The sequence below is a fragment of the Cibotium barometz genome, chromosome 16, assembly GCF_041138505.1.
Source record: "Cibotium barometz isolate CiBa-2024 chromosome 16, ASM4113850v1, whole genome shotgun sequence".
Lineage (NCBI taxonomy): Eukaryota > Viridiplantae > Streptophyta > Polypodiopsida > Cyatheales > Cibotiaceae > Cibotium > Cibotium barometz.
In genome coordinates this window covers 58,377,534-58,405,519 of record NC_141061.1, presented here as the reverse complement: position 1 = coordinate 58,405,519, position 27,986 = coordinate 58,377,534, and the positions used below count along the sequence as shown (strand labels likewise).

Genomic DNA, 27,986 nt, shown 5'->3' with positions numbered 1-27,986 from the left:
AAGACGGGCAGCGGTTGAGTGCCATAATAAGGTCGGGCAGCAATAATAGGTGGTCGAGCATGCCAACAGTTTCGAGGGGACAGATTTAGCCCTATATAAAGGCCCAGCCACTTCCTCATTGTGCATCTCATCTCCACAATAGGGTGTATAGACCCATATGCAAGGCAACCCCCATGATGGGGTGCCTTATGGGCTGGCCCATAGGGCCCATAGGCTGACCCACATGTATATATGCCCCTATTATGCTTGCTAATGCATAACCTACTGGTAGGGTTGACCTCTACATGTACTTATCTGATGAATTCTTTAAGTGGTTAAGAGGACTGACACATGCAGATGCTTGCTTTGGAAATTGATCTATGTAGCTCGTGCGTGACATGTCTTGGATTGGGGCTCACAATGGGGCCACAGCATACAACAAAACGTTTCTAAAAAGGTAATCCTACAATACAAATGTTGCATTGATGTAGAGCCATTGTGTCACATAGTACTCTAGTGTAGGGTGCATGTGACATTCCCTCCTGCTTAGCTTGGCTCACATAGTACTCTAGTGCAGGGTGCATGTGACATTCCCTCCTGCTTAGCTTGGTGGTAGGTTCATGGCGTCCAAATAGTCCGCTAGGAGTTGGGCATACTTTGGAAGAACTCTTCGTCAAGCCATATGCCTTCATGGGTATTGCGGGTCTTTAAATTTGGTGTAGAACTATCTTTGTCTTCAATTGGATCCATGCTTCCATCTGTGGAGGAGAATCTGTTTGGGCTCAATGACTTCGGCTTCATCTACCATGTTTGGGTGCTGCTCATTTGCAATATCCTGCAAAGTTGGGCCAATGTGGGGCTTCAACCAAGAAACATGGAAAACATTATGTATAGTCCAACTGTTTGGAAGCTTGAGCTTCATGAAGACATAATTGATCTTTTTGATGATAGGAAAGGGTCCGAAGCTGCGAAAGGAGAGCTTGGGACAGTGTTTGCCTACTTCTTCAATCTTTGTTTCATGATTCGGAGATATACCCAATCTCCTTCTTTACAGTTGACATCTCGTCGTGACTTGTTGGCTTGCGTGGTTTATGCTTCCTGTTCTATCTGGCCATCTGTCTGCGGATGGAAAGCATTGGACAGATGTAACTCGGTTTCAAAGCTGTGGATAATGCTCTCCAAAAGTTTGAATTAAACTTGGGATCCAATGTGATGTTATCGTCCTTGGCAATCCACCTATAGGGTACCAATTTCGAATGATCAGGCGAGTGATGTCTTCGGTGGTGGCCGTTGGCTTGCATGGGATCAACATGCAAAACTTACTGAACCGGTCCACAATGGTCATGCAATGTGTTCCGAGATCCAAGTGCAACGGGAAGGAGTCCAATAAAGTCCATACTGGTGTCTTGGAAAGGGCTTGCGGAAATTGGCAAAGGTTGAAGCAACCTTGCCTGTTTCGTACGAGGAATCTTCACCTTCTGGCATAGCTAGCATGCTTGGCTATGTTGATAGACATTCCTTCTCATCTTAGGCCAATAAAATGATTGCTCTAGCTTCTCCAATGTAGTGTTGATACCTCGATGATCTCTGACAAGAGAATCATGGGCATCATGAAGAAGTGCCTGTTGCTTTTCCCTTAGCATGCATAGCCGGTTCTTGTAAAACAACTAGCCATCTTGGATGGTATAGTGACTCGGTTTTGACTGAAGGGCCAATCTATACTGAGTCTCGAATTCCAGAGAATCCTTATACTGTGCCTTCATAGTGTCGAAATCTTTTCCTTGTATTTTGAGCACAATGGACTCTTGAAGATTTTGGATGGTACCTTTGCGACTTAGAGCATCGGCAACGGGGTTATTCTTGCCAGGAATGTATTCAACCATACCTCCAAACTGTTGGAAGATCTGACTTCATATGGCTTGTCTGTCACTCCATTGGGCACTAGGCATGGTTTGCAGTCATTTAAGTGCCTGACGATCTATTTTAACTGTGAACTCCCTCCTATAAAGGAAAGGTTTTCAATACTTAAGAGCGGTCATCACCCCCAATAACTCTTTGTCATACACATAATAATTCTTTTTTGCGTCATTTAATTTTCGGCTATAATAAGCCACTAGGTGTACTTCTTGCTGGAGGACAAATCGTATGGCAAAATTAATGGCATCGGTAATTACCTCAAAAGGATCATCCCATGAAGTCAACTTAAGAACCGGAGACTTGGAGGTAACTTTCTTTATTGCATGGAATGTCTCGAGTGCTTTTCTAGTAATAGACATTTTCGCTTGGCATGTCCTCACGCTCTTGAGCAAATCTGTGAGAGCTGTTGCAAGGTTGGAAAATTTGTCTATGTGGGAACTGAATGCTTGACAGAGACCTATATAAAAGAGCGGATCTTCTGAGCATTTTTGGGAACATACCATTCGAGAATCGTCCTTACCTTTTCAGGGTTGAGGCTAATCTCGTCTGCATAGATGACATATCCCAAATAGTGAATTTCTTCTACTCCAAATTCACTCTTTTTTGCATTGATGTAGAGCTCATTGTCTCACAATAGCTGCAAGATCTTTTCAACATCCTGCTCATGTTGCTCTATAGTAGCTGAAAAGATGAGTATATCATCTAAAAAGATGATTACTCACTTTTCTATGAGCTCCACAAAAATCCGAGACATCAAACGTCGTCGGTGCACTAGTGAGTCCAAATGGCATCACCACAAACTTGTAGTGGCCATGTTCTAAAGGCTGTTTTTGGAATGTCAGCCGTAAAGATTCGAACCCAATGATAGCCACTCTTGACTCTTGAGATCTATCTTCGAAAAGAACTTTGCACCATTGAGTTTCTCAAGGATATACTCAATCTTGGGGTGTTTTTCTCTATGATCTTATTGAGTGCCTTCTTGTAGTCTATGCATGATCGTGCAAACTTGTCTTTCTTTTGTACAAACAAGATAGGTGCAAAGGGTGAGAATGAGGGCCGGATAAATCCGAGCTTGACGTAACTGGGAAAGTTGCTACTCCAGTTCGCCCTTTAATGCCTTAGAAAGGCGATAGGGGAACTTATTGGGCGGTTTTGTCCCGGGGATCAATTCAATGCGACGATCCTCAGGGTGACTAGGTGGGAGCTACGGTGGGAGATCATCCTTTAGAATAATATCTTGAAATTGTGCCAAGAGACCTTTGAGTTGGATTGCTTTATTAATAACCCTTGTGTGCATTGTGATAAAACCAACCATCCACCACACAAATGTTATTTTAAAGAAAAAAAAAAGAGGAGTAAAGAAAGAGCCAATCTTGCTACTGTTGAAGAAAGTAATTTTGTTGGTCCTGATTTTGATGATGAATCCTATAAAGAGAATGTGGGGGAGAGGGAGAGCTTCAAACCCTAGCAAGCAAACACACACACACACAAGAGAGAGATGGATAGCTGAATTTTCTTCTATCTTCTTCTTCTCTACTCAACCAACATAACATAAAGATAAGAGTACACACTATATGGGTTAGTACTCAACTACTACAACATACAAGGCTCGGTCCATAATGTGAACCCGACTAAATGAGCTGGCGCTATAACTATGCCAGTCTCTAGTAATCCAAAATGGTTGTCACACAGCCTGTCATCCCACTGGCCGCATATCACCTATAATCTCACCAACCATGCCAGTGGTGTAGATGCGGAAGCTATCACCCAAGTGGGTCATCAATCTCGATATCTCAACACTTCCCCTTGAGCTTAACTCCACACATTGCACTCCAAGTAAGCTCCTAAATTTGTGGAGCTTCTCTGTGTCCAATGCCTTCGTGAAGATGTTAGCCACCTGATCCTCTGTGCTGACATATACCAGATCTACATCTCCTGCCAGAACCTTCTTCCTCACAAAGTGATAATGCACCTCAATGTGCTTCGTTCTAGCATGATATACTGGGTTATTGGCCAACTGTATGCTGCTCATGTTGTCACAATATATGACAACTGTCCTATCCACGGGCTCTCCCATGTCACCAAGTAGCTTCTGAAACCAAGCTACCTCACAAGTTGCCATAGCAGTATGCCTGTACTCTGCCTCTGTACTCGACAAGGCAACTGGTGGCTGCTTCTAGCTGCTCCAACTCACAGCAGCACTCCCAAATGAGAACATAAAACCACTGGTAGATCTCCTGTCTGCCATACTACCAGCCTAATCAGCATGTGTACCCATGCAACTGTATCTTTGTACCAGCCTCATAGAAAAGTCCATAATCAACTGTGGACTTTATGTACCTGAGGATCTGTCTAGCTGCATCCAAGTGTGGCTTCCTAGGGGCCTGCATAAACTGACTCACAAGTCCAACAACATAGCTTAAGTTCGGCCTTGTAATGGTCATGCAGATCAAACTACCCACTATACGCCTGTATGTAGTGGGGTCCTCCAAAAGCTCACCTGTATCTGCGGAAAGCTTTGTGTTCTGCTCCAATGGCACTGAAATAGGCTTACATCCTGTCATACCATACTTGGACAACATGTCCAAGCTATACTGTCTCTGCAATAGCGAAATGCCATGAGGTGATCTCACCACCTCTATGCCCAAGAAATACCGCAGCTCATCCAAATACTTTATCTCAAACTTCTGCTTCAAAAGCATCCTGACATCATGTATGTTTGCATCACTATCGCCAGTGATAATCAAGTCATCCACATAGATGACTAATAGTATGATCCCTCTGTCTGTCTTTTTCACATATAGTGAAAAATTTGCATTGGATATCTGAAATCCAATGGTAACAAGATACTCCCCGATCTTGTTTGACCATGCTCTGGGTGCCTGCTTCAAGTCATACAAGGCTTTGCGTAACCTGCACACAAAATCTGGATGTGCATCACTCTCATAACCTGGTGGCTGCATCATGTACACTTCTTCTTGCAAATTACCATGCAAGAAAGCATTCTTTACATCCATTTGATGTAAAAACCAACCCTTCACTGCAACCATAGCAATGACAGCTCTTGAAACCGATCCCGTCAAGTGGAAATAGACTCCGTTGGACACCCACACGCGTAATAGCACAACTTAATATCACAATTTGAAATGGACAACTTAATAACAACTGAAAATTGAAATGAAATAGATGGACACCAGCACTGGTGCCAGAATGGGCCGACCCCCCCTCAATATATGATATATTATTGGGAGTATTTAACAAATACAATGCTCCATGGGTTCAATGAACCAGATGATGTCTATGTACAAATGAATACAGTACCAAACAAGAGGCTCGAAGTAGATGTTCGAAGGAGAGGACGACTTGAGTGGTCCAGTCTCTACGGTCCTGTGCCTTCACTGGAATCCGCGGAGAGCACCCCACTGGTGTTCCAGGACCACGCACAAACAGGCGCTCCCGTACTAACGCCTGGCTCTCCCGATCTCGGCACCTTTGGACCGTGGTTCTCCAAAAGCTTGGACTACCCGGCACCGAACGGGTGTTAGCGGTAGAGAGAATGCTTTATTAGATTTACAACAAAGTTCTTTACTTAAATCTGAATTCACTTACTTGTAGCTCGCAAATGGAAGACAGATACCCGAGGTGTCTGTGTGCAGCTACTAGAGGTGGACACCAGGGTGCAGTAGCGTGTCGAGGAGGAGGAGGAGTTGCCTGTGTAGAAGGTGTAGCCACCTAGGAGGTGCAAAGCCACCGGTAGCCGTCTATGGATAGGAGGTGTAACAACCTGTAGAGGAGCATAGCCGACTGCTGAGCAGGACACAGCCGCCTGCTGTGGAGGAGAAGGAAGCGTAGCCGCCCGTTGTGGAGGATGAGGAGAGCAGCCTGCTCTGTGGGAGGCGCTGCCACCTGGAAAGAGCAGATGTCGCCTGCTCTGCAGCTGCTTATATGGTGGCGCAGCCGCCTGTATGGGCAAGAGACACCCGGCTGCAGTTGCCCGTGGGGAGGAGGCACAACCGCCAGCAGAGGAGGTACAGCCGCCTGTATGGTAGGAGCAGCAGCTGCTATGCAGAGGAGGCAGCCGCCTGTTGGAGAAGAAAGGGAACAGCCGCTATGCAGAGGAGGCAGCCGCCTGCTGGAGAGGAAAGGAAACGCCTGGCTGCAGCCTGCGTCACCTGCAGCATAGAGGGTAGCCTGTTGGTGAACAAGCGCAGCCTGCTGGACAGAGGGAGCCGCCGTCTGCTGAGGTGGTGGAGATGGCGCAACCTGAAGAGGACAAACACAGCCGCCAACTGAAGGTACAGAAGCCGCCTGGTTGCAGAGCACAGCTGCTTGTAAAGGGGGTACAGTCGCCTGTATGGGTGGAGGAGTAGCCTGAGGAGATGGAGGTGCACGATCATGTGTGTGTGAGCAGAAGGGTGGTTGCTTTTTTTGTAGATGTTGGAGGGAAGTTAAACGATCACAGCTGGTCGGCTCCCCACGTTTGCATGGGGGCGGCCAGCTTCATGGTGTGGTGTGGGTAGGTGGCTCCCCACCTTGGCCCACAAGTGGGTGCCCATAATGGGTGCCCACTTTTAAATGAATGTGAACTTACAACCTTATAACATTAAAGGTTAGAAATAAAACTATTAAACCAACAAGTGCAATACACTTACCACCTCTTCACACGCAACAAAACTCGTCAGAAGACAGAGCAAACTTCACGACTCACACTGGCAGGCGTCCCCGCTCAGTAAGTGGCACGTCAAGCAGGCAAACACAAGAATACAAGTCATGCGAAAACAGTTTCAAACATGCAAAACATGAGTGCATGTGCAAATAGTATCATGGACATATCTCCTGTTCATGAAACAAGTACAAAACATCTGTCGACACAAAAATGGCACGACATAAAACATAAATCTTGGTCTTCCTATGGAGTGACAGTCCCATAGGTAAAACACAGCTCCAGGCACGAGCCTCCCTATGGAGTGACAGTCCCATAGGAAAGACACGGCACAAATACTGGCTCTTCCATGGCGTGACAATCCCATGGATAGAACACAGTCCAAGTCATACACGGGTGGCACCAGTCTGGCTCCCGTCCATACGACACCATCCTGCTAACACGGGTCTGTAATGCGCGGAAGCTCTGGGTAGTCTTCTTTCAGCCCTAAACACTCTTGGAAAACCTTCTGATGCAAAATGCACCATCTGATGCAAAAACGCAGGTAGAGAGAGAGTAGAGAGAGAAAGAAAGAAAGAAAGAAAGATATATTAACGTCCTGTCGAGGCCAAAGCTGACCTATAGGACAGATCAGAATACATCTTTGGTTACAATCCACTTCGGGGTATCGGTTAAAGAAAAGTGCATGTGGGATCAAAAAGAAACTAACTTCAAAGCTCTCATGACTCATGAGAGTTACATGTTACAATGGTAAAATCACCATGTGCTTAATGTGATTAGATATGTATAAGTATCAAGTTCATGTCCTTCAAAAGGAGGGTGGACCTTTAAAATCTTTGATGATAGCTTTTCCTCCTCTATAGACCGCCCACTTCCCTTGTTTCCTTGCTTCTCTGACTTTGGCCAGTTCCCCCGCTCTATTCTTTAGTTGTAGTGGGGTCAACTCATCAGAAATCCACACCGAGGTACCTTGCAATGATTTAGTCTGCTTCATTACCTTGATCTTATCAATCATATCATAGTATCGAACCCTAGCCTGTTTCCCTTTAATTTGAATGTCAGTTGGGTCACCAAGGTCTATAAAAGGTACCACTTTAGTGAGTCGTTCCTTTATGATATCTACATCCAAGATGTATCCCTCTAGCTGTTCATCTGTGTTGGTACCTACTGACCAATCTTCTGGCAAGCCCCCAATTCGAACAAAAGTTTCCAGGCTTTTGACCCTTTCATTTTCTTTCAGGACTGACAGTACTTCACTGACAAAGTTCTCTGATTTTACCTGAGGTTTTGTGCTTTCTTGTTGTGTTTCCTGTATTTTTTGGGTTGCTTCTTGGGCTGCTTCCTGAATCTCCTGCTTGTTCTTGATGTCCTGCAATTGAGCTTCGAGGCCAGCAATCCTTGTTTCTTGACTGGCAATCTTTGTTTCCTTGTGTGTCAGCTCAGTTTTGAGGGTGGAGACCTCCTGCTGCAATTTCTTCAGTTCTCCCATGATGAAGATCTCCCATGGGGATTGAGGTTTGATAAGGGGTGGAAGGGGGGGTGGGTTCGAGGCCATGGTTGCAAATGACTTCAGTTTAGGGGCCATGTTGTATCACGGGGGTGCTGAAAATAGCCCACAGGGAGCCCCCCCCCTCCCCCTCAGGGGGGTACTGAATTTAAACCCTACTCAAGAGAGGGTAAGGGCGAGCAGAGGAGCAGAGGAGGGGGCTGGAATTTCAGTATATACTATGGTACAAAAAGGTACATATCTTTGCAGCCCTTGGCTGCCTCCTTGAAAAGGTGATAACACACCAAAACTGCCCTAGACTAGGACTCCTAATGACTCATACCCCTAGTGGGTTGAATGACTAAGACCTTGAGCAAGGGGGCTATTTATAGTCCCTTGGAGTACATGGGAAACTGGCCGACTGCTGGTCGGCCAGTAATAAGTTCATAAAACCCCTTTTTATGCAGCCCGACTGGATGTGCTTTTTGTCCTTGATGCGCCTGCTCTGCTGCCACACCTTCCTGGCATTGCTGACGTCAGCCGACATGCTTTCTGGTACAGCCGACAGCTCCTATACTCAGCCGACTGCACCTTGGTTCTTCTCCATATCCAAACTGGCCACTTCTGTATCTTGTGCTCCAATCCCTGGCTCTATCTGGTTCTGCTCTTTATCTGGCTGCCTCTTCTGGATCTAGCCCTGAGAATGTCCATGGCATCTATGATGCACATGACATCCCCCTCTGCTAAACTTGATGACGGGAATCCAACCTACTCTTGGATGACTGTCATCATCCCAATCCTGTCCCGAAGTCCCTCTGTCATCTTCCATCCCTGGCAAACCTTTTTCTCTGAAAATCCGGTCTGTTTCTCCAAACCACTCTGTCTCTGATGAAGATCTATGCATCTGGTCTTCCTCTAGTCCACAATCCATTCCTGCCCTGACTCTGAACACCGTCTTGGTCTTCGTTCCTGGAACTGAGTCTGGCACTCACATCACCCTTGGAGGATCAACCTCCCTTGGGACCGTTCCCTTAGAACCTATCTGGCTCACGGAACTGCCATCCCCATCTGGCACTGTGGAACACCACCAACAAACCTCCTGGGAGTTCTTCCCGATTTGTGTTCCCGCCTTGGGCTTCGAATCCGTGTACTTTCCTGTACCTTGGACCTGTACACCATCATCTGGGACTGAATCAGTGTTTAGCTTTGCTGAGCCTGATGCTCTGATACCAATGTAACGCGCGGAAGCTCTGGGTAGTCTTCTTTCAGCCCTAAACACTCTTGGAAAACCTTCTGATGCAAAATGCACCATCTGATGCAAAAACGCAGGTAGAGAGAGAGTAGAGAGAGAGAGTGAGAAGTGCTGGAATTTCAGTATATACTATGGTACAAAAAGGTACATATCTTTGCAGCCCTTGGCTGCCTCCTTGAAAAGGTGATAACACACCAAAACTGCCCTAGACTAGGACTCCTAATGACTCATACCCCTAGTGGGTTGAATGACTAAGACCTTGAGCAAGGGGGCTATTTATAGTCCCTTGGAGTACATGGGAAACTGGCCGACTGCTGGTCGGCCAGTAATAAGTTCATAAAACCCCTTTTTATGCAGCCCGACTGCATGTGCTTTTTGTCCTTGATGCGCCTGCTCTGCTGCCACACCTTCCTGGCATTGCTGACGTCAGCCGACATGCTTTCTGGTACAGCCGACAACTCCTATACTCAGCCGACTGCACCTTGGTTCTTCTCCATATCCAAACTGGCCACTTCTGTATCTTGTGCTCCAATCCCTGGCTCTATCTGGTTCTGCTCTTTATCTGGCTGCCTCTTCTGGATCTAGCCCTGAGAATGTCCATGGCATCTATGATGCACATGACAGGGTCGCACCAGTCTGGCTCCCGTCCATGTTAAGCAAAAATACTGGCCTCTTCACATGAGACACTGGCTTGGCCTCAAGTGAACGAGACACAAAACTGGAGATGGACCAAAAGGTCGGCCAATTGGTGACATCTCTCACGGTTGCCATTCTTGCAACTGGGTTGAATGTCTCCTCATAGTCTATGCCATAAGTCTGCGCATAGTCCTTGGCAACCAATCTTGCCTTGTACTTGTTCACTGAACCATCAGCATTGTGCTTGACTTTATACACCCACTTACATCCAATTGCCTTCTTTTCCTTAGGCAAAGGCACTAACTCCCATGTTGCATTTGCATCCAATGCTGCCATCTCCTCATATCTTCCCATTTCTTATTTTCAATTGCTTGCTCAAAGCAAGTGGGCTCAACCTACTGTATTGCTTTTACCATGTAAACACAATGATGGGTTGTATATCCATCATATCTCAACCTGTCAACAGGGTATCTAACCCTCGTAGACCTACGCACACCTGGATCACTGCCAGGTGTCCTCAAAACAGTCCTAGTTCTCCTTACACGAGGAGTAACCATAGACGGAATGCCAAGCTCCTCATCAAGGCTCTGCTCAGAGCCACTAGAGTCACCATCCACATATGAGTGACTTGCTTACAAATCAGGCACAAAAGATTGATCTACCTTTTCCTTCCCTTTCCGTGATACATGTGTACCTGCATCATTTCTCAACCTGCCTGACCATGGGCTAACATTGGATCCACAACTTGAGGACTCCCCAGGTCCACTCAGCACCTGTGATTGCTGCTCTACATGTGGTGCAACATCAGCACTTCTTACATTTGCATCTTCTGTTGCCTTCACTACTAGTGCATACTAGCTACTCATCTCATCGTAGTGGTTGAGTACTTTAGATATGGTGCGGTATGGTATGTGTACGGTACGAGTACGTAAAGTACGCATCAAGATAAGTATTTTAAGTACGTTCACGTTCTTTACTATGTATGTATGTAAAATAAGAAATATCTAGCATCCATATGAAAATAGCATGAAAGACAATGGTAATACTGAAATGAAAACTAATCTATTAACTATTGAGCAATGACCACTGACTAAAATATAAGTGTTGGACATTGAACCTCATATTTAGTACGAAGACCACATCCGTACGAGGTACGGTACGTATGGAGTGGTACGGAAAGTATTGAAGGTACACATCCGTACGAGGTACGGTACGTATGGAGTGGTACGGAAAGTATTGAAGGTACACATCGGATGAGTATGGGTACGGAATGCAAGTATGCATCTCATCGAAGACAACATCTCTGCTTACTCGCATCTCACGAGTGGTAGGGTTATAGCATCTATAACCTTTTTGCTCCATAGCATAACCAATGAAGATACATTTCTCTGTCTTTGGATCCAACTTTGTTCTCACTTCATCAGGAACATGTACATATGTAATACACCCAAACACTTTCAAGTGAGACACATCCGGTCTTATGTCTGTAAACTTCTGTTCATGAGTCATACCATGAACAGTTGTAGTGAGTGTCCTGTTCATAATGTACACAGCAGTTGCTATTGTTTTTGCCCAAAAGTAATGTGGCATATTCTTTTCAGCCATCAAGGCACGTGCCACTTCTGCAATGTGCCTGTTTTTCCTTTCTACAACACCATTCTGTTGCAGAGTGTACCTGCACGTAAACTGCCTCTTGATTCCCTGCTTTCTCAAGAAATCACTGAACTCATTGGAGAAATATTCTCTCCCACCATCTCATCTTAGGCATTTTATTTGCATGTCTTTTTCCTTCTCGACCAAGGCTTTAAATCTTTGAAAGCGAGTAAACACCTCACTTTTCTCCTTCATGAAATAAATCCACACTTTCCTAGTGTGGTTATTGATGAATGTAACATAGTACCTACAACCTGCAATTGTTGCAGTCTTGGTCGGTCTCCATACATCTGAATGTATGACATCCAATGGCCTTGCACTGACATGCTTTTCATGTGGGAAAGCATGTTTGGTCTGCTTACCAAGTTGGCATGCTTCACATACCTTATGCATACCGTCAACCTTAAACTTTGGCAAACTTGCAACAATATTTTGGGCCTGCATAGACTTCAGTCGCTGTACATTCACATGACCAATGCGCTTGTGCTATATGTCAATATCTGCAACGACACCTGTTCCATGCACAAACATGGCTGCCTTTATCTCAGGCATGTTCACATCCAAAGTAAACATCCTGCCATTTCTGTTACCCTTCGCAACCAAGCGACACTTATTTTTAAAGTCTTCCATAAAACATCCTTGAGGATTAAACCTCACTTGCAGACCCTGCTCAACTATTTGTCCAACAGAAACCAGGTTCTTTGTAATATTCGGAACATGAAGTACATCAGCCAAGTACTTCATTTTGCCATCTTGCATAGACAATGGCACTTTACCAACATGCGCAATGGGATGTGCAGTATCTACTATCATCACCTATTTCTACATAACCTGGTTTTTTCATTTTCTGCATATCTCTAAACCACTCAACATGACTGGTCATGTGGTTAGAGGCGCTAGAATCCACATACCATATATCTTGAGATCCTGATATATCCCATGTTATGGAACTAAGCATGTACTGCATCACAAACAACTGCTCACTTCTGTCATCACCTCCATGTTTGCTAGATGATGCATAGTTGCCTTGCTGCAACTTCCCACTTTTAATGTCATTCTGCTTTTTGTAGCAGTCCTTTGCTATGTGTCCTGGTTTGCCACAGTAATAGCACTCTATGTTATTTACATTTTGATTTCTTTGCCAACCACCTCGGCCTCTTTGGCTCCCCCTACCTCTAGACTGGCCTCTTCCACCTGTGTATGATTGCTGCTGTGAATCATTGGACTGTTGTTGTCCAGAATTTTGATTTCCTTGTCGGTCACCACCTTGGCCTCAACCACGGCCTCTACCTCTGCCTCTACCTGAATTAGAGTAGAAGGCATGTTCTGATGTGTTCTTGCTTTGTGAAGAAGAATCCTCATCTAAAGCCTTTTCTTCTATGATTAGTATAGATATCAGGTCCCGAAAGTTGGAAATATTCTCCCTAATTGCAATGGAGGTCTTGAATAGCTTGTACTCTTTGCCAAGCCCATTCAGACATACACTCACCAAATCATCATCCTCCATTGATATATTGATAGACCCAAGGGATTCAACAATGTCCTTGATCTTTAAGGCATATTCATTGATGGACATGCTTTAGATAGGTCTTGGGATTTGTGTGAGCAAGAGGGGGACTGTTTTGTGGCTGATTGGTGGACTGTTTTGGGCTGATTGGGAAGAGAAGGTGCAAGAGGAAGGCGGGCTGATTTGCTGGACAGCCACTTGCAGGTTTTAGTTCTTCTTTGTTCCCACCCACCCACCCTTTTCAGAGTACATCCCCGCTATGGCAGATCTGTTTGAGATGGCCGAGAGACATGTGAAGATCCCGACACTCCCCACGTTCCCGGTGGACCGTCAGTTAGACGGGAGCAACTACGGCATATGGAAGGTGATGATGGAATCCGTTTTGGAGTCCTACGACCTCGCCGATTTCGTCGTTGTTGGTGTTCCACGGCCGGAAGTAGAGGAAGGGGAGTTACCGTCAACCCGAAAGGACCGGGAGGCCCAGACGCAGATGTGGGATCATGTCAACGCCAGGGTCCGTTCGTTTATTTTCCTCAATTGCACACCGCAGGTAATCAATCATATAAAGCATATGACGCTGGCCAGAGGTATATGGCAGCATTTGGCCTCACTTTACAACAGGATATTGCCCATGAAGAGGATTTCCTTGGAAGTACAGATGCGGGTTATGAGCCCTGCAAAGTCGTCGACGATGCGGGAGCATATTAACAAGTTGCAGGCTCTTCAGCAGGAAGTTCTTCAGGCTGGGAAGGAGATATCGTCAGAGGACATGGCCATCACGTTGCTGTCACATTTGCCCTCTTCGTACTCAGCATTTTACTCCTCTTTGATTACCAGTGGTGGTTGGCAGGCTCAGCACCATCACGTGGGAGGAGCTTGTGCCCATGGTCCTGGACCAGGAGGAACGATTCACGAACCCTCCTCAGGGTGGAGGTTCGGAGGCCTTAACTGGCCAACGGTCGAAAGGCCGTAACTCGGGCAACGGGAAGGCTTCATTGGAGAAGTCTTCTGAGAAGAAGTCCGACGCTGACCGCGAGAAACTGAAGGCAGAGAGGACCTGTAATGATTGTGGCGAGAAAGGCCACTACTGGAGGCAGTGTCCCAAGCGGAAGACCGAGAAGGGTGAAGATTCCTCAATAGCAATCATGAAGACTCCGGCTTTTGTGCACCTGGAGGTGATGGACACCGATGTTTCGTTTTCTTCAGGCAGGGAGGAGATTGGAGGACTCTCCGCAACAACGGATACTCGGGAGTGGATTCTTGATAGTGGTGCTTCCAAGCACATGACTCCTTCCCGTTCCGGTTTACAGGATCTCTGCAGGCTTTCTGGTCATATTCTTACTAGGGATACGTCCACTATCCCAGTTCACAGTGAGGGCAGGATGGAGATAGTTCCCGATGGCAGAGGGGGGAAGCATTCCTCCCAGGTGTTGTATGTTCCGGCACTTGGTTTTCATCTGTTGTCAGTGCATCAGGTTTGCAAGACTGGCGTACGGGTGGAGTTTGATGAGCATTTTGTTGCTCTCCGGGACAAAGCAACAGGCCAAGTGGTTTGGGAAGGCGGAGTGGAGAATGGAGTTTACAGGCTTTCAGCACTCTCTCTCCCAGGTCCTCAGGTTTGTGATGAGTGGCAGTCTGGTAATGGCCACTCAAGTGTGGATACGCTGCAGGAGCGGGCTTTCCGAGACCAGGTGGTGGATAGCTTGCCAGTGGATGGCAGCAGTTGGCAGGAACTTTCCAGTACTGATGTAGTTCTTGTGTTCGACAGTCAGAGGAAGTTGAACAGGTCACTTATGCTCTGATGTCTCGTAGTGTTCGGGACATAGAACTTCCAGTAGTTGAGGATGTTCTTTCCACGGGGACCTTTCGGAAAGCCAGGCAGGTGACAGGTGCTTACTTGCAGAAGGAGGTGGTTTCTCCAGGCTTTGTGGTTCCGGATTCAGAGGGGGTGGTTGACAGGTTTCATCAGGTTTCGAGGACTTATTTGTGCACCGTAACAGGTGTTGATCCTTGTGAGCAGTGTGATGTCTCTATGACTCAGAAGCTGTATGGTTCATTGATATGGTTGATGGACACCAGATTGGACGGGAGCTTCCTGAGGCATTTGAGCTCTTGGTTGCAGATGTCTCTTTGGGAGGCAGGATTGCGTTTCCTGTGGTTTCTGCGGCATGCGAAGGATCATGGACTCTTGTACACAGGAGGGGGATCGTTGGATGGAGTCCGACTCCACGGTTGGAGTGACTCGGTTTGGGGAGGAGATTCGGACACGAGGGGATCTACTTATGGCCCAAGAGCAGTTTTACGGAGCAGCAGGAGGTTGCATAGCAGGCTTGGTCTTCCATTGGAGGAACCCATAGTCATCCAGAGGCACTTTGTTCGTGAACAGATCGTTTCTGATGACATCTTGCTAGAGTTCTGTTCGACGGAGGACAGTCCCGTGGACCTCTTCACGAAGTCGCTCTCTCAGGACTTGCTCGGGCGGCACCCCAGCTCCCAGTGGTTGGTTTCACAGCCAGGAGCTGAGAGGGGGTGTTAGAAGTCATCTCCTGTCTAGTTTTATACACCAGGGTCTTTGTTCATGTACATACACCCAGCATCAACAATACATGTGTAAACCCTGTCTGTACTTCCAAAATGCATTGCTGCATTGCAATAACCAGATTTCGAGCAGAAACAGTTCTCTACCAGAACTTCCAGATAACTGTCGAAAATACCTTGCAGTGACGAAACGGGGCCCGTAATGCGCCGAAACGCGAATCTGGTTGAAAAAACGTCGTCCAATAGAACAATATACCTGCCCTGTAGCTCTGCTCCCGCAAAGACAGCTCCTCAATCGGAGATGTGTAGCTCCCAGAGCTACTGAGGGGGTGTTGTATCTAAACCAAGAAGGCGAAAGAGATGATGGTGCTCTTATCCGTGTAGTATTGCTTCCTTCCTTTCTTGTTCTTGTCTCTTGCTTGTCTCCTTGGCTCTCACACGAACCAGGCTCTGATACCATAAAGAGAATGTGGGGGAGAGGGAGAGCTTCAAACCCTAGCAAGCAAACACACACACACAAGAGAGAGGAAGACACAAGAGAGAGATGGATAGCTGAATTTTCTTCTATCTTCTTTTTCTCTACTCAACCAACATAACATAAAGATAAGAGTACACACTATATGGGTTACTACTCAACTACTACGACATACAAGGGTCGGTCCATAATGTGAACCCTACTAAATGAGCTGGCGCTATAACTATGCTAGTCTCTAGTAATCCAAAATGGCTGTCACACAGCCTGTCATCCCACTGGCCACATATCACCCATAATCTCACTAACCATGCCAGTGGTGTAGATGCAGAAGCTATCACCCAGGTGGGTCATCAATGTCCGCTGTAGCACTAGTTGAGCTCGATATCTCAACATCTTGTGCTTTCTAGTTCACTCTTTCTTTTTGGGTTCTAAAACCTTGTCTTTTATCATACATGACCTTGATTGTATTATGGAGAAGAGTACACACACCCAATGTCATTAAGGGAGGACTCTTATCTAATTCTTATATCAAAGGAGATTACTAGGTATAAGCCCATGTATTGAGTGTCTTTCAAAAGTTTGGCTTAAAGGAGGGTTTGTTGGGAATAAGCCCAACATGTAGTCCCTAGCCTTTTCAATTATTTTGCATAGGATATCTTATAGTCTAAGATCAAAGATGAAATCCAGCACCAAATGCCATAAGCAGTGATGTCATCCCAGAAATATATCGAGTCACATTGAGTGTATCTCTCATGGCTATATAAGCACTATGTACAAGCTCATTTAAATCAATGCAATCAAGTCTATTTTCATTATGAATGGCTCACTTATCTTTCCCTCTTAAATTACAACAGTGGCTGTTATGGAGGCAGAGGACTTGGAGGCTTGTACAGCTTGCCACTTGGTACAAACTTTCTTACCATGTCATGTGCATCTGTTAATCCCAATGCTCATAGATATATATTCTCATTAGCAAATATATGGGTAGATTCAAGGGTAGATTTAGAGCAGATTTTGCAGCCCTATAGGCTCTTAGAAGTGTCCAAGGCATAGCCCAATGGTTGGGACACCTTTTGGGCATAGTTTGGACACAAAATATGACTTTTTGGACAATGTTTTATGGAAAAAATAGGAAAAACCAACTTGATTACGAATTGATACCTTTTTCCTATAAATAGGATCATTAGGCATTAGGATCATCATTCAAAGATCAAGAGGATCCATTTGTCAGAGTCTGCAAGGGTTGCAACAAGGACAGTGGTGGATCAGCAGGAGCTTCTCTTGTCCGATTGCAAGTAGAGGGCTACAGGGATCTTTGGTATGCATCATGAAGCTGTGAATCAGCAAGATCATTATATATATAGCATGTTTTGGCAATATATAGTAGATTAGGTCTAGCTCTCCTTCTCTTATGTGTCTTTGCTAAACATAGGATTAGCGTTAATCTTCTTTGCTTAGCGTTAATCATGAACACGCTTCCGCAATGCATGTTACATTGGTATCAGAGCTTAGGTAATCCTAGGACAGCTCTTAGCTTACGTTTTGTGCATGGTGAATTAGGGTTTGCAAGCAAAATTAGGGTTTGTGTTTTTGTGTTAAATTTGCATTTTTTCATCAGCTTTTTGCTCATTTTCAGCATGGTATAGTACTAGAAAGTCTAGATTTCAGCCTAGTATGATCCTAGGGAGTTTAGAAAGCATGTAGAACTCTAGGATTAGGTTTTTTAGGCTGATTTTAACAGAACAATATCATGAGTTTAGAGGCAATGGATAACGACTTTCTCAAGACTTTCTCCAATGAAGAGTTACGGTATGAGTATGAGACTATGCAGAGTCGTTGGAGATGGGAAGATGAAGAACGTTACAAAAGGGAACAAGAACGCTATGCCGAGTATGACCATATCATTGCCGGTTTAGGCAACAACTCGTAGAAGAGGACCGTCAACAACGCGACAAAGAAGCACATCAAGTAAAGCTTCAGGAAGAGGTGTGTCAAGGCCAGCTTCTGTACGAGCAAAGATGGGCACAACTCAAGGAGACATGGGCTCAGTTCATGGTAGCATCAACAAAGGCCAAGAAGGAATCACCTAGGGTTGTGAAGCAACACATGACCGAGAGCGTTTATCCAATGAAAAGAGAGCTTCTAAGACAAGAGTTCTCGGGAGACGTGATCACAGAAAGAGGTGTTTTTGAGGAGGTGCCACTACCCAAAATGCAGGTGCCAGAACCAAAACCAGAACCAGAACTAGAGCCAAAGCTAGAGCCAGAAGCCAAACCAGAACTAGAAGTAGAACTAGATCCATAACCAGAGATCGAGTAGGTGGATATTTCCAAATCCTATTTGGAGGAGGATGAGGTCAACCTGATCGTTCCCAATGAGGTGGATCTCTCCAAATCCTATTTGCAGGAGGATGAAGTCATCTCGAGAGTTTCAGAGGAGTTCTCAGAAGATCCAGAGAACTTGAAGACTAAGTCAGAGAGCTTGGGGATTGAGCCGATGGATATGAAGTGCAATCTTCAATTGGACCGGACCGGAACGGAATCGGAGCAAAGGTGTATGGATTACTCCACTGCTCCAAGCGCAGCAGGAGGGGATGCCATGTGCATTCGTTAATCCCAATGCTCATAGACATATATATTCTCATTAGCAAATATATGGGTAGATTTAGGGGCAGATTTAGAGCAGATTTTGCAGCCCTACAGGCTCCCGAAAGTGCCCAAGACATAGCCCAATGGTTGGGACACCTTTTGGGTAGAGTTTGGACAAAAAATATGACGTTTGGGACAATGTTTTGTGGGAAAAATAGGCAAAACCGACTTGATTACGAATTGATACCTTTGTTCTATAAATAGGATTGTTAGGCATTCATTAGGATTAGCATTCAAAGATCAAGAGGATTCATTTGTGAGAGTCTGCAAGGCAGCAAGGATGTTACATGCACCAAGGTTGATCGTGATAACGTGCAATAGGGCCTTCTTTATACCTTTATGTGGTGAGAATATGTAGCATCAACTTTAGAGAATAGGGAGAGAGTAGAGAATGTAGAATGTAGAAGACGACACCGGATTGGGTTCCAATACCCACTGAATGCCCCCCCGTGCAAGCAGGAGTATTTGCTTATATTATTCTTTGGAGAAATGATGTACAATGCTGAGTACAAATGATATGAACGCCCAACCCAAGTACGAGGAGGCCCAAACGTCGGTAGAGTATCCAGCTATCCCAAGGCTCTGCTGAAGACTTTCCTTGGCCACTGATGCAAGTCCAGATGACTGAAGGATTGCACATATGCTGGCTGAGATGTAGGAGTATCTTCCTTGTTGCCTGGAGATGGGCAGAGTGCTGCAATCTGAAGTTGTATCTGCTGAATATCTGAATGATGTTGCTGGAAAAGGCCATGCCTATTTATACTCCCCCTATCAGCAGTCGACTGCTGATAGGAGGCTGTCGGCTGATTCCACAGAGGCCACGATTGAGAAAAGCCAGTCGGCTGAAGGAAAATACCCTCACGACTGCAGGATGCCAGTCAGACAGCATAAAATGCTGGTCGGGTATTTTATTCCCTGTCGGCTGGTCATTAAATGCTGGCACAGCAGTCGACTAGTGCAAAGGACCCTGTTGGTTGCACAAATGCCCACGACTGCTCGTGTGCACAGTGGGCTGCCCAACAAATGTTGGTAGGGTGCTGCTTGACCGTGAGGCAAGGCCTTGGCTGCCTTTGCAAGGCTAGCCAAGTTGAGGCTGCCTTGGGGCTGCTGGCCCCCTACTCTGTGGGTTGTGTTTCTTTTTGTAATGCTCCATCCTTCCCTCTCTACCCTCCTTAGAGAAAGGGGCGTTTTGTCTAAGTATGTTGATGTCGGCTGTCTTTGTCTCTCGAGGCAAGACTTGACCTCTGAATCCTTTGTACTGAGCCATGCTTTTATGCCTTTGAGCCATGCTCATGAGCCTCTGAGTTAGTACTGGGGAACATGTCTGGTTTCTGTGCTAGTGTTGGAGTACAGCGACTATTGAAGGTTTTTGAGGCATCACCTCCATTACTCCGAAGGAGGGTATTGGGTATTTCAGAGTTAGCTGGTGTGAACACCCTCTATGGGTTGAACGGATTCGCGAAGCGAGCTGGAGCTTTCCCGCCTGTGTGATTGAAACTGCCCGCCTCACCCTCCTTAGATTGTGTTTGCGGCCCCCCCCCCCCCCCCCCCCCCCCCCCCCCCCGGCTCTGTGCGTAGCCCCCCCTCTCCATCGCCTCCCACTAGCGCCCCCTCTTGCCTCTCCTCCTGGCTGCCTTCGCACCCTCCATCGCCTCTCGCCAGTGCCCTCCCTGGCTGCCTGCGCTCTCCGTCCCTCTTTGCCTTTGATTCTGCCTCCCACTCCTGCTTTGTTGCCCTCCCTCGTCCTTGCCCCCCTCGCCTTGTTCCTTCTCCGCCTCAGCCCCTAGCAGTGGCTCCCTCGCCTCAACCCTCCTCCTCGCTCCCTGCACAGCCCGCCTGGTTGTATGCTGTCACCTCGCCTTTTCCCCCTTCCTTCTACGCTTTTGCCCACTCCTCCCCCTCCTTACCCTCTCTCTCCTGTCTTCTTGGTTAGGTGATTTTTGCTTTCGGGGCCAACTTCTGGTCTTGAACCCGTAGGAGGACTCCATGGGAGCCTCTCCGTCATCCCCGACGGAGGCTGCTGTCCCTTGCCTCTCCTTTTCAGAAGAGGATCTCTAGCTCCTCGCTTCGAGAGTTGCTTCTTTGGAGGCCTCCACCTTGGTATGCAAGATTGTGGGTAGTCACTCGGTGCGCGAATAGTTTAGGGATCTGTTACAAGACAGCCCTCTTGGCACGCATGAAAAGATCACCGGCATTCATCTCTTGGGGCATGGCTACTATCAGGTTGAGTTCAATTCACCTGCAGCTTCGGACAGAGTCATGTTGCTGAGCCCCGTCACACTATGTATGGCCGGTGTCTTCTTTGCGAGTTGGTAGCATGGCTTCGACCCGGCATCCGACCCTTTAGCTGGCACCTCAGGCTTTCCAGGTCTTAGGAAGGAATACCTTCCTCTCCTTCTGGTGGTAGGTGGTGCTATCGGTGGAATGATGCACCGCCCCTTCAGTTCTTGCACGGACGGCTGGGATTCCATTCCTTTGTATTTGCATTGCCTCTCTGGAGTCAGTGCCTCACACCATTTTGCTCCCTAGTCTTCGGAGGACCCTATTTTGCATAGAGTTGGTACTTTGGCCTCCCAGGCCAATGTTTCAATTGTCGACATATGGGACACCTCGCTGAGCTTGTCCTTGTCGGTAGTCCACGAGGCCCCGACTCTTCCCCTTGCAGCCCCCTGTGCTCCGGCTATACAGGAAACCCCTCCCCTCCTTCCCTTTCTGCCTCTCTAGAGCACTCCTGCCACCCTTTGGTTGTGCCAGACCCGGAGCGGAGGTAGTTGGCCAACTCAGTCCGTCGTTTGATCCATCATTTTACAGAGCTGGTAGAGATGACCATCACTGCCTCTCCGGTGCAGGCTCTCCCTTGAGAGTCGCCAGGTGGCCCCCCCAAGGTGCTAGGGAAGCCAATTGACTATAGTTTTTTCCGATGACTTCTCATCGAAAGAGCTGGTATGTTCGAGGAGACGGTGGCTCCCATTCGCATATGTGTTCACTCCAAACCGTCCACCCTAGAGAGTGGCGCGATGATCTCCTCCTTCCCACTAAGTGCAGCACAATGGAGAGACTAGAGCATGGAGTCAATGTCCACTGTGCAGGCTGTAGAGCTCTCGCACCATTTGCATGACCTGCGTATCACTGATGTGCTTACCCACCTCTGGCCTTTGGTGCAGATGGAGTTGGGTGGATCGGGCCTTAGAGATCAGGCAGGGAAGATGGTGCCCTCCAGCCTGGAGATGTTGCTTTTTGTGTTTCTTCATGTTTCAATGGCAATACCACTTCCCCCCTCCTATTGATACTTGCATTGTGATAAGTGAAGTCCAGAGTATGCATACTCTAGGGCTCGAACATAGTGGCTGCACATGGAGGCCATGATTAGTGCCCATATGGCGCGGCTTCGCCCTAGGACGGACAATGATTACTCTCCATGGAAACCCACGCCCAAGACTCTTCAAGTGGAGGGTAGTTCAGATAGTTCCACTTCCTTCCAATCTTAGTTATGCGGATCGTCTCATGGAACATCTAGGGTTTGGGGGCTCACAATGCTTTCAGAGGCGTGGTGTCGTTAGAGAGGAGCTCCACAAAGCAGCAGTTGGTGGACCCATTGACATTCTCTTCTTTCAGAGCACCATCTTTCAGAGGAACGTGCCCCCCGTTGCGGGAAGATCTTGTAGGGTAGGAGTCGCACCTTATGGTCCACTCTTTTGGCCCCTCTGGGACATAGGGTGTCACGTGCACACCAGTCAGGTGTACAGTGACATGGCTTCATTCTAGCATCATTAGCATCATCAGGAATCATCAGGCTTTTAATCATGATTTATTCAGGCATTTTATGGGCATTTTATATCAGCCGACTAGCATTTATGCTATTAGTGGCATTATTTATGCAGTCGTGGACATTCAGTAGGCTGGCCGACTGCATTCAGGCTGGCCGACCAGCAGCCCTTATGCATATAAATAGAAGAGCATATCCATTCAGCAGCAAGTTCATCATTGAAGCATTCAGCACTCAGTCCCTCAGCGTTTCTGCTCCAGGAAGGCTGAGAAGTGTAACGCATCTCCATCAGCATTCAGTTAACGCATCTCCATCAGCATTCAGTTAACGCAACATCAGTTCAGCATCAGCATCAGCAAAACGCAGCCAGTTCAGCCATTCAGGTCTGCGTTTTTATCATTCATCAGTATTCAGCCTCTGTTCCCAAAGTTCCCTTCAGCGTTTCCTTCCAGGAGACAAGGGAAAGAGTGGACAGCAGTTCAGCCCGCATTTACAGCATTTAGGCAGCATATTCAGCAGTACAGATCCATTTGGATCATCATTGTAACTTCATTCATTCATATAATATAGCTGCACTGCATTGACACATCTTTGTCTATCTCTTTGTCTATCTCTTAAACATCATTAAGTGCAGTAAGTGTAGACTAAGGTGGTGATTACTACGGTCTTAACCTCCCACATGTCACATTTGAGAACTGGGTTTAACTGTGCGGAAGCGATAAAACTGATGTGTGACTGAATGACTGATGAACTGAACATGCTCTAAGGCTGGTTACCCTGTAACGCTCTGATACCAATGTGACATGTGGGAGGTTAAGACCGTAGTAATCACAACCTTAGTCTACACTTACTGCACTTAATGATGTTTAAGAGATAGACAAAGAGATAGACAAAGATGTGTCAATGCAGTGCAGCTATATTATATGAATGAATGAAGTTACAATGATGATCCAAATGGATCTGTACTGCTGAATATGCTGCCTAAATGCTGTAAATGCGGGCTGAACTGCTGTCCACTCTTTCCCTTGTTTCCTGGAAGGAAACGCTGAAGGGAACTTTGGGAACAGAGGCTGAATACTGATGAATGATAAAAACGCAGACCTGAATGGCTGAACTGGCTGCGTTTTGCTGATGCTGATGCTGAACTGATGTTGCGTTAACTGAATGCTGATGGAGATGCGTTACACTTCTCAGCCTTCCTGGAGCAGAAACGCTGAGGGACTGAGTGCTGAATGCTTCAATGATGAACTTGCTGCTGAATGGATATGCTCTTCTATTTATATGCATAAGGGCTGCTGGTCGGCCAGCCTGAATGCAGTCGGCCAGCCTACTGAATGTCCACGACTGCATAAATAATGCCACTAATAGCATAAATGCTAGTCGGCTGATATAAAATGCCCATAAAATGCCTGAATAAATCATGATTAAAAGCCTGATGATTCCTGATGATGCTAATGATGCTAGAATGAAGCCATGTCACTGTACACCTGACTGGTGTGCACGTGACATAGGGTGGAGTATGTGTTTCCATCAGTGAGCTATTGCTGACAGTGGTCGACTCAAGCACCATTGTCACTGGACAAGCTCTGTGGATTGAGAGTCAGCTGGCTACCACTCATACAGAGCTCATATCCATAGAGGAGCGACAGGTGGAGTATAGATACCATGCCAAAGTCTCTTTTTGGACGTAGGTGGGAGACAGAGTCACTAGGGATTTCTTTGAGATTGTAGGTCCACATAGGCGGAGAGGTGGTATCTGCAGGTTGCAAAGCCAAGATGGATCCATTGTTACAGAACCCCCCCCCCCCCCCCTCCCCCCCCCCCCCCCCCCAATGTGAGAGCCATTGTCACAGATTTCTTCAGTTCTCTTCTCACGTGTGCCCCCATTTCCTCACAGGTGCTAGATGCGCGAGTGGGTTCGGTAGCATACAAGAGAGGTGGTCCCTCACGATCTCCGGATCTTCCTACTGCTGATCCCCTTCACACATCTGAGGAGCTAGCAGAGGCTATGATGGCATTACCTAGAGGCAAATGGTTGGGAGAGGACGGGCTTCATGTCTCCTTATTTCTTGGTCACTGGGATCTCATTGAAGGTGGCCTCAAAGCTGCCTTCAATGTGATATTACGAGAGCCATGTTGGAGAGGTTGTCTAAGGGATTGATCCACTTGATTCCCAAGGAGGGTGGTGACAGATTGGAGATTCGGCAGTGGAGATCCATCACCCTCCTAGGGATTGCCTACAAAATTTTGGCCAAGGCCATTAGCCGGAGGTTGCAACCCTTTCTCCCTAACTTGATTCATGGTACACACACGGATTTCATTCAGGATCGAGGTATTCTGGACAACATCTTCACCTTCTGGGGAGGTGACCGTGGCCAGGATGCGTAGCAGGATTTGATTGTTCTCCTTCTTGATTTCGAGAAAGCCTATGACAAAGTAGATTGGGACTTACTGGATGAGACAATGTGCAGGATGGATTTTTCAGAGGAGTGGGTTTGAGGTGTTTCAGGACTCTGCTCGGCTTCACACAGGTAGGTTCTTATTCAGGAAGCTAGAGGCGACATGTGTTTTCGCTTTCTCGCTCGGTCTGGTAGGGGTGCCCTCTAGCACCTTATCTCTTTCTGTTTGTCGTCGAGGCCATGAGTAGTTTTCTCTCCGCCCAATAGACGGCGCTCCAGGAATTGCATCGTCCCATCTGCACGTAGGAGCTGCTGCTTGATTCCAAGTTCACTGATGACACAGAAGCATACTCGTCGGGGGACAAGGGGAACCTCTAGAGATTCGCCAAGGTGATTGAGATCTTCTGTCGTGCATCCGGAGTGCATATCAATTGGCACGAGGCGTGTGGATTTTGGGTTGGCTCATCGCCCGCCCTGACTTGGTGTCCACTTTGAGGCTTTTCAGTAGGTCTCCAGGGGCACTCTAGTTCATTATCTTGGATGCCAGGTTGGCATTGACATCTCCCGTGAGCAGCAGCTAGCCCCTCTTCTTTTGAGCATTCGGAAGAAGGTGCTATACTGGAGCTTTGCCAGGCTTTCCTTAGCTGGCTGGGTTGTGGTGGGGAACAAGGTTCTTTGCCACCATGTGGTACATCACCTCTTGTTGGTCTTTCTCCTGGGCATGTATTGGTCAGGTTGAGCGTTTAATCCGCAACTTTCTGTGGGCTGGCAGCGACGGGAGACCTGCCCAGGCCAAGGTGGCTTGGAGAGTGATCATTAAGCCGCGACGCAGAGGGGACCTAGGCATCATAGACCCCTCCATTTAGAGCCGCCGTGTTGGGCAAGTTGATTGTTCGAGGTCTATCTGATTTGGATCTTTGCCAATCATTGTAATTATGTATTCATTTAGTAATATACAGTAGGAGTAGGTTAGGTGAAGAGTCTTTCTTTTCTCCTTCTCTCTACTTCTCTGTGTTACAGTGTGCATGTGATTAGTGTGAATCTCTGCACATGTATGCCACACGATGCTAGCTTCATCTCATGTCTCGAGTGGCTGATCCCGAAAAAGGTACACTTCCATGGTGATTTTGGAGACAAACAATGTTAGCTTCATCTCGTGTCTCGAGTAGGTTCTTCCATGCTGATCCCAAAAAAGGTGCATTTCCATGGTAATTTTGGAGATAAAATAACAAGAGTGTTTACTTTCTAAATGGAGTGGGCTCAGGTTCGTGAGAACATTGGAAACAAAGTTTTGTCTACATGATTTGGCAAAGCAAGTGACAGCCACATACCAAAAGAAAATATCTGGACGGCAAGTCTTTTGAGTAGTCTTGTTAGGTCCTGCTTGTCCTGCCTAGTGTAGCTCAGTCTGCATGTCTAAGTTTAGTTAAAATGCCTGTAATGGCAATCCTCAATTGATGCTAGCTGTGCGTGATTGCTGAAGAATCTGCTCATATTTTGTTGAGGGATGAGTGTATATTTACTGTGTTTTGTGTGTTTAAAATTCACTAGTAGCATTGAAGGTGTGCTTTTTCAAGATTGAATCAATGCAGGGAGATACCATGGTTTTTTTTTTGATCTCAGAAGAAGCTGCAGGGAATGCCTCGTCTGCACACGTTTATGAAACAGCAGATTTTTGTGATCATAGGGGAATGCAACTTGTTTTTCTTGGCACATCATCATCAATCCCGACTTTGAGAAGGAATACGTCATGTCTTGCTCTAAGATTGGGTATGCAGTATTTTACTGGCACAGAAAATGATTGAATTGGCCTTTTGGGGTTACCCTTCACGTGCACACATGTGCACATACACTTACACATGTTCAGACACATGCACAGACACACACACAGGCGTGTGCGTGCACACACACGCACACACACAACGGATATATATTCTAATTTTAAGGTGTATATGTACTGCAGATGGGGTAGTGTATCTCTTTGATTGTGGTGAAGGTGCTCAAAAGCAGTTAAATAGAGCTCCATTTCGTCCAAGTGCCATAGAGAACATCTTTATAACTCACATGCATGGAGACCATGTATCCTTTTTAGAGTAGAACTACATGTAGAACGGATTTCCATCTGAACAGATAAAGCAACTTGTTATGAAGGGTTTGCCTTAATCGATATCTTTTCTTGTGTGCAGATCTTTGGACTTCCAGGTTTGATGTCTCCTTGACTAGCATGTGATCAGTAATACGATTTTTTAAAACATATGGGATAATTTGAAATATGGTGATTATTTGCTTCCTTCAGGCTTACTATCAGGTCTAGGCATGACAGGAAATAAGCCACAACCTCTTAACATATATGGTCCTGAGGGGCTACGTGTGTGGATACGCACCACTTTAAGGTCTTGCTATGGGAGGGTACCCTCAAAGTATGCAGTGCATGAATTGAAAGTTGGAAAGGTGCATAATTCATCCTCGCACTATGAAACATTGGATTGTAAGCAGTTTCTGGTTGAAGGCTAACTCGAAGATAGGGTTTTTTTCCAGCATTGATTCTTTCATGGTGGCTATTACTGTTTTAACATAAGGTACGTCAAGGTGGTGCATGGCTGAATTTTCATGTTGCAGAGGCCTCGGAAGGGATCAAAGCACGCAAAGGAAATTGACATGCATCAAGATGAACTCCTTGGGCAAGATTTTCATTGCTGTCATGATGGCTTATGGCATTTGTGAGTGCTCCAAAGTCCCCCTACAAACATGTGTTCTAAAATCTTAATTGGCAAGGGAGTGAGTTGTGGATCATCCAAATAAATGTAAAACAGTTGTGGCTATGTAGCTTTTGGGAGCTATCTTGCACAATGTTGATGTGTTTGGTTCAAACGAATCTTGAATTGAACCCTACACCTGGCTAAGGTCTAATGTACACAAACCTCAACACAGAGTCCAGGACAAAAAGTATATGGTAAAGGCGGGTCTTCTACGGCATAGCATACCATGCTGGGGGTTTGTTGTGGAGGAGCATGCCCGACCTGGAAGGTTGGACATTTCTTTTTGTTCATAGTGCAGCCGCTGTTTC

The 27,986-nt window shown here is 46.5% G+C and overlaps 1 protein-coding gene across 5 annotated transcripts in view; it reads left to right on the top strand.

Annotated features, from left to right (window-relative positions):
* LOC147630785 (uncharacterized) overlaps positions 1 to 27,986 on the top strand; it is a 34,780-nt gene that overhangs the window by 4,921 nt on the left and 1,873 nt on the right. For 3 of the 5 annotated variants that reach the window (XM_086810773.1, XM_086810770.1, XM_086810769.1), the window contains exons 2-7: positions 26,543 to 26,689; positions 26,883 to 26,998; positions 27,106 to 27,121; positions 27,216 to 27,370; positions 27,539 to 27,639; positions 27,851 to 27,946. In XM_086810773.1, the coding sequence (XP_086666899.1) occupies positions 26,543 to 26,689; positions 26,883 to 26,998; positions 27,106 to 27,121; positions 27,216 to 27,370; positions 27,539 to 27,639; positions 27,851 to 27,946 (631 nt within the window). The remainder of the gene's footprint in view (positions 1 to 26,542; positions 26,690 to 26,882; positions 26,999 to 27,105; positions 27,122 to 27,215; positions 27,371 to 27,538; positions 27,640 to 27,850; positions 27,947 to 27,986) is intronic. The other 2 variants (XM_086810771.1, XM_086810772.1) reach the window with 2 other exon arrangements.